The 5,940-nt window shown below is 39.8% G+C and overlaps 1 protein-coding gene across 1 annotated transcript; it reads right to left on the reverse strand.

Annotated features, from left to right (window-relative positions):
* Positions 1-3,087: 3,087 nt before the first annotated feature.
* On the reverse strand, positions 3,088-5,436 carry LOC121482451 (serine/threonine-protein phosphatase 4 regulatory subunit 3B-like). Its single transcript, XM_041740372.1, has 2 exons — positions 3,927-5,436; positions 3,088-3,767 (listed from the first exon to the last, which is right to left on the reverse strand). Exons 1-2 carry the CDS (start codon positions 5,434-5,436, stop codon positions 3,088-3,090), a joined length of 2,190 nt encoding a protein of 729 aa, XP_041596306.1.
* Positions 5,437-5,940: the final 504 nt, after the last annotated feature.

Genomic DNA, 5,940 nt, shown 5'->3' on the forward strand with positions numbered 1-5,940 from the left:
ACTATTGTTGATAATAAAGAATTTCAAAAGCTATTAAATGCTGAATATGTTTGAGTAGTTTACATATAGTCTCTGATTTTTGAGACAAGATGAAGAACTTATGGTTAGAGGAGAAAAGAAGTAAATCATCTAAGGTCAAAGGACTGGTAAAAGTCTGAGCCCATATTGTCAGCAAGGGCTGTCTGAATTGGAAGCTTTTGCTTTATCTGTTGTATCGTCTTTCCTTTATTGGTGTATTTAGAAAGTCACTGTGCCATAAAAGTTACTGGAAGTCATATATTTAAAGCCCTGATCTTTATGAGCCCAGGGTGCCTCTCCAAAAATATTCATCTATATTTTATTGTACATACGAATCCATTCCAAATTGTTCCTTCTTTTCATAGATAACCCACTTAAGGGTCCTTTTAAAATTACTTCTAAAAATCTTCAAGATGAAATTAAACATTTTGACATGGTATCTCCTCATACACAGCATCTAGAGAGGCTGAACATTTTGTTCAATTTTTCACTCAGTGTGCAGACAGTAAGGATTGCTCTCCTGTGTTTTGTTGCCCTCTTAAATGTTCCTGTAATAGTAGGTTATGCCATTTGATGGGCAATTTGCCTTTGCACCATTTTGCCTGTCATGTTGTTTCCCTAACATTAAGTAGCTGAGACTAGGAAAGGGCTCATAGAGGTTACACAGCTCAATAGAAAGCCTATCTTTTTTTCTTTTCTTTTGTTTTTATTCCTTTTTTTTTTTTAACTTCCCATTGCACTTATGCCTTCCTCCGCCCTTCCTTACAAATTCACTGGAAACAGTACAGTAAGAAATGCAAATATTCATTTTTCCCCTACAGAGTCCATTAAATTTTTTTTAGAGTGTCTATTTTTTTTAATGGCTGATTAAAAGTAGCTGAAGAGAGGAGAATAAGAAAGAGCATAGAAACATTATTCTTTTCTAATTGTAAATAGTTGCTCTGTTAAGGAATTGGGGCTACACTCACCAAAACAAAGGGTTAAGCATATTTTTTTTTTCAAAACAACATGCTGAGTATGCATGCAACTATGTGTACTACAGATGACATTCCCCATGACAGTCTAGCCAGAAAGAAAACATGAGATGCTCTTGGAACAAACTGCGTTTTTTTGAGTTATACTCACAACATGAACAGTCCCATTACAACATTTAATTTAACCAGCGTGGCTTGTGGCTTGAGAGATGTAAAAATGCAGTTTCCCTGCTGTGCTGTGTCCTCGGCAATGTGTGATTATATCTCCTAAGGTCATGTCTACACTTTAGCAGACTTTATATCTGATGAAATTATTTCTTGTTTTAAGAACACGCTCTCTTTGTAGCTCTTACAAGGTTCTTATTTTTTGCATGGGATGTGTCTCTGAATGGCACAATTGTACATTTAAAATAGCTTCTTTTGTTTTTGGAATTACAAGGTGACTTTTTAATTCTTGAATTTTATAGTTCAGCATGAATATCATCAAATGGAGCAAAACAACTACAGTGGTATTTTGAATAGAAAATCAAAAGCTGTCTTATGGAAAACTAAACTTCCTATCAACACAGACAGCCCATCTGGTTCAAACAATGACCAAAATTGAAATTAACTCTAAAATCTTCAAAACAAGAGAAACTGCTTCAATTTAAGCCATTCCAGGAAAAATGGACCCAGTTAACTTGTTCCTCTAAAAATAAATCCTCTTAACTCTTTGCTACAACCTATTTTGAGAAATTCATCGCATTCACTCTTTCATAAAGCACCTTTCATCTTCCACCCTTGTTTGACTATAGAAAAAATACTGTAGGTGGAATTCGACACTTAAGTTACTTCTTGGTCCAAAATGGTTCCTAGATTTTATTAATTTATTTTTTTAACTTTCCCCCAAACTTTTTTTAAATATAAATTTATTTTTTATTGGTGTTCAATTTGCCAACATATAGAATAACACCCAGTGCTCATCCCATCAAGTGCCCCCCTCAGTGCCCATCACCCAGTCACCCCCACCCCCCGCCCACCTCCCCTTCCACCACCCCTAGTTCGTTTCCCAGAGTTAGGAGTCTCTCATGTTCTGTCTCCCTTTCTGATATTTCCCACTCATTTTTCTCCTTTCCCCTTTATTCCCTTTCACTATTTTTTATATTCCCCAAATGAATGAGACCATAAAATGTTTGTCCTTCTCCGATTGAGTTACTTCACTCAGCATAATACCCTCCAGTTACTCAGCATAATACCCTCCAGTTGGTTCCTAGATTTTAAATGCCACTTCATTCACCCCTATTTTTGTATGTAAATTGTACTTTAAAACTTAACCTGCTGCTCTGAAGACAGACACAACTTTATTAATGAGTCAGGAAATACCTTCAAAAGTACCTTTCACCATCTGGCAGTTGAAAGTGTTCTCTTCTACCCACTAACAAGGTAATAGAGAACACCTTTTTGGAATACTACTGGACTGATTCTTGGCATCTCTTATCTAAAAAAAAAAAGTTAAATTAACAACTGCACATTTTGAATCCAGCTTCCTTTTTTATTCATGAAAATACACACAGTAAGTTATTTCCCTCCAATTACCCAGAGGCTGAATTTGTGTTTAATTTTCACAGCAATGTGAATAGCTCGAGTTTTTTTTTTAATTACAGTGGACTTTGTTTTTCGCATAAACATGGATTTTTATTGCATAAAAAGGCAACCAAGGCAAAGAAAACTGTAGCCAGAACCATCGGGCCAAGTAATTTTACAGGCTTTACAACTGCAGTGTTAAGAGTTTTTTTTAAAATATAGCCATAGAACAAAACTACATTCATCTTATATTATCAACCTGTTTCCTTCCCCCCAAACTAAGATTTTTCTTGCAAAGAAGTTATCATTCAGGTTCTGGTTAGTTTTTTTTTTTTTTTTTTTAAATTCCGTGAAGTTTGGTTTTTATGGAACTAAACCCTCCTAGGTGATGACACTGAGCATCTTTACTACTTATTGTATACTTATAAGTTCAAATAAGAAAGCTTTTGGATTCAGACTTTTCAGCTAACTGACGTTTACAGAACTTTCATAACATAGAGTTTAGTAATGATGAGGATCTCCCCTAAAGGTTTTACAGGTTAAGATGTCTTTTCCTGGGAGATGTCTCTTCTTCCTTATCTTTTTCTTCATCAGGACGATTCACTAAGCCAACCATGCTGCTACCATTCACGCTACTTGCTCCATTAGCCGTACCAGCAGAATGGGATGAGGTGATTTTGTAGCCACCAGAAGTTGCTGTCTTAGGAAGATCTACTCTGTCTTCATTTTCTTTTGGTTTTTTAGTCTCCACAAATTTATCATAATGACCTTGAAAATCATTTTCCAGTGGTGGCCTAACCGCTTCTCTTTCCTCTGAAATTTCTTTAAGACATCTTTCTTCCTTCTTCTCCAAGACTCTGGCACTTCTGTGAAATATTTTACTATATGTTACAGAATGTAAATTCTTCCGTATTTGACTTTGCCGGTCTTTCTCTTCTTCATATTTAATCTTCAATCCTTTGAATGTCTGAACATATTCAATCGATTCAAGTGTTTCATAAAAATTTTCAACTATATGTGCAACAAGAGATTTGATATTTTCCACTCTTATGTATTCAAACAGCTCAATAACAGCAGAATTTAACATATTGTACCGAGTTCCGTTATCCAGGAAAGCACTGACAACTGGTTCAAAGAGATTTCCCTTGATGATGTAAGAATTATAAAGTTCATCTTTAAGGTCAATCATCCTTCTCATAAAGCGGAGAGCACATAAGATCAGGAAAGTGTGCTTTGAATTCATCAGGATCAAGACTATTCTTAGCAAGTCTTTGCTCAAAATATAGTTCTTTATGTAATATGTGTGATGTTCCACACAGAATGTGAGCAGCTCTAAAATTAAAGAAAGCAGCTGTGCTGTTTGATAATTATTGAGGCAATTTCTGTTGTTTCGGTCGGATCCAGCTGTATTATCCTCTTCATGTATACGTTCAGCAGTGGCGGCAAAAAGTGGTGCTATGAAGATATGTATACAGTGCTTATAGAAGAAATTCAGAAATTCGCTTCTCTCACATTTAGTAGATGTTGTTAGCATGTTTTCAGGATCAAGTAGAACACGAAGAAGTCCCATTAGATGAACAGCACCTCCTAGCTCAGGATCATTGTCGCAGATCATTTGCTCAATTACTAAATTAATGAAAAGTTTACCGTCTTCACTCTGTTGGGCTTCTTCCACAATAAATTCTCGAATCATGGATGGACTATACTCCACAAGGTAAGTAAATATGTTAGTAGCAGCTGACCTTATTTGCACATCTTCCATGCTCATCACAACTTTAAGAACAGGAAGAACTCCCAATTCTGTCAAAGTTTTGAACAGCTCATCCTTCCTTGGAGGGTGTAATGTCTGAGAAAAAGCACAAAATTCCTTGAAGAAAAATAGCAATTCACGCCGTTTATCATCATCTATAGTCTCATCCCTTAACTGTGCAAACACTTCAGGCAAAAAGTTGTTATCTTCCTGCAGCATGCTGACTATCTCGACCTTGTTGAGGAAAATAAAAGCTGTAAGAGCAGAGAGTAAGTTCTCTTCAAACACGGATGGTACAGGCAAAAGGATATCATAAATGTACTGTACCTTGTATGTTTGATGTATTTTTTGCATAAGTTCACAGTCTGTTATTGGTACAATTTCCTTGAACCTTGCATTTTGGGTCAAGAATTCCCTATGCCTTTTTGGCTGAGCCAAAGCAGGGTCATACTCGAGGCATCCCACCACATCCATGATACAGTCAGCAGAAAACAGGATCTCAAACAGACCCGTCTTGTTAAGGAATAAGATGCTTTTAATAATTTCATGCAAATAGTGTAAGTTTGCGATGTCTCCTAGGTCCTCACAAGTGCGGAACAGCTGCAGCAAAGTTTTAATATAGGCCTCATTTTCTAAGATCAGAGCCAGTGTTTCCTTATGTATCGGTGAAAGGAGAACAGAGGTAATTAGGTCAGAAATCTCTTCAAGTTTACTGAGTTCACAGTTAGGCAGGACAAGCACAGTATTAGTTTCCAGTATGTCATCCAGTTGTTCGTCTTCAGATTCTTCCAAGAGGTCTTGCGTGATTTCGACGGATGGGTCTTTACCTTGAACCCGGCAAATGTCTTCCCAGATCTGGCGACAACCTTCAGTGTCTTGGAAACTTAACGCCATACCATGGTTCTCTGCTTCAGACCAAACAATCAGCGTTTCCTGTTGTTTCTGATAAGGCGTATTAGAATTTATCTTCGACTCCAAGATTAGTGAGCCATGGGAATCAGATTGAACTAGCAGAGACACGCCCTGGAGGCGCTCCACGTAAGTGGAAGAGACGTGCCCGGTGCCTAGTTCTTCCCATTCTTGGTCCTGGTTCAGTGAGTAGAGTGTTACATGGTGCCGCTTATCTGCCATGGTGATCTCTGGCCTCTTGTCCCCGACCCTGGTCTCGGCGTGAGGCACTGCTGGGTCGCCTGTGGCTTGAGGGCCCACTGGATCGCGTGTGGTATGAGGTGCCTCTGGGTCGCGTGTGGCTTGAAGCGCCTCTGGATCGCGTGTGGTATGAGGCGCCTCTGGGTCGCGTGTGGCTTGTAGTACCTTTGGGTTGCGAGCGGCGTGCGGCGCCTCTGGATCGCGTGCGCCGTGCAGCGCCACTGGATGGCGTGCGGCGTCAGGTGCCGCTGGGTCGCGTGCGGCTTGAAATACCTCTGGATCACCAGGAGCGTGAAGCGCCTGTGGGTCGCGTCCGGCGTGCGGCCCCTCTGGATCGCGTGTGGCACGAGGCACCTCCAGGTCGCCTGTGGCGTGCAGCGCCTTTGGGTCGCGTCCGGCGTGCGGCGCCTCTGGATCGCGTGCGGCGCGAGGCACCTCCGGGTCGCCTGTGGCGTGCAGCGCCTTTGGGTCGCGTCTGGCGTGCGG

Source organism: Vulpes lagopus, chromosome X, assembly GCF_018345385.1.
Source record: "Vulpes lagopus strain Blue_001 chromosome X, ASM1834538v1, whole genome shotgun sequence".
NCBI classification, from domain to species: Eukaryota; Metazoa; Chordata; class Mammalia; order Carnivora; family Canidae; genus Vulpes; species Vulpes lagopus.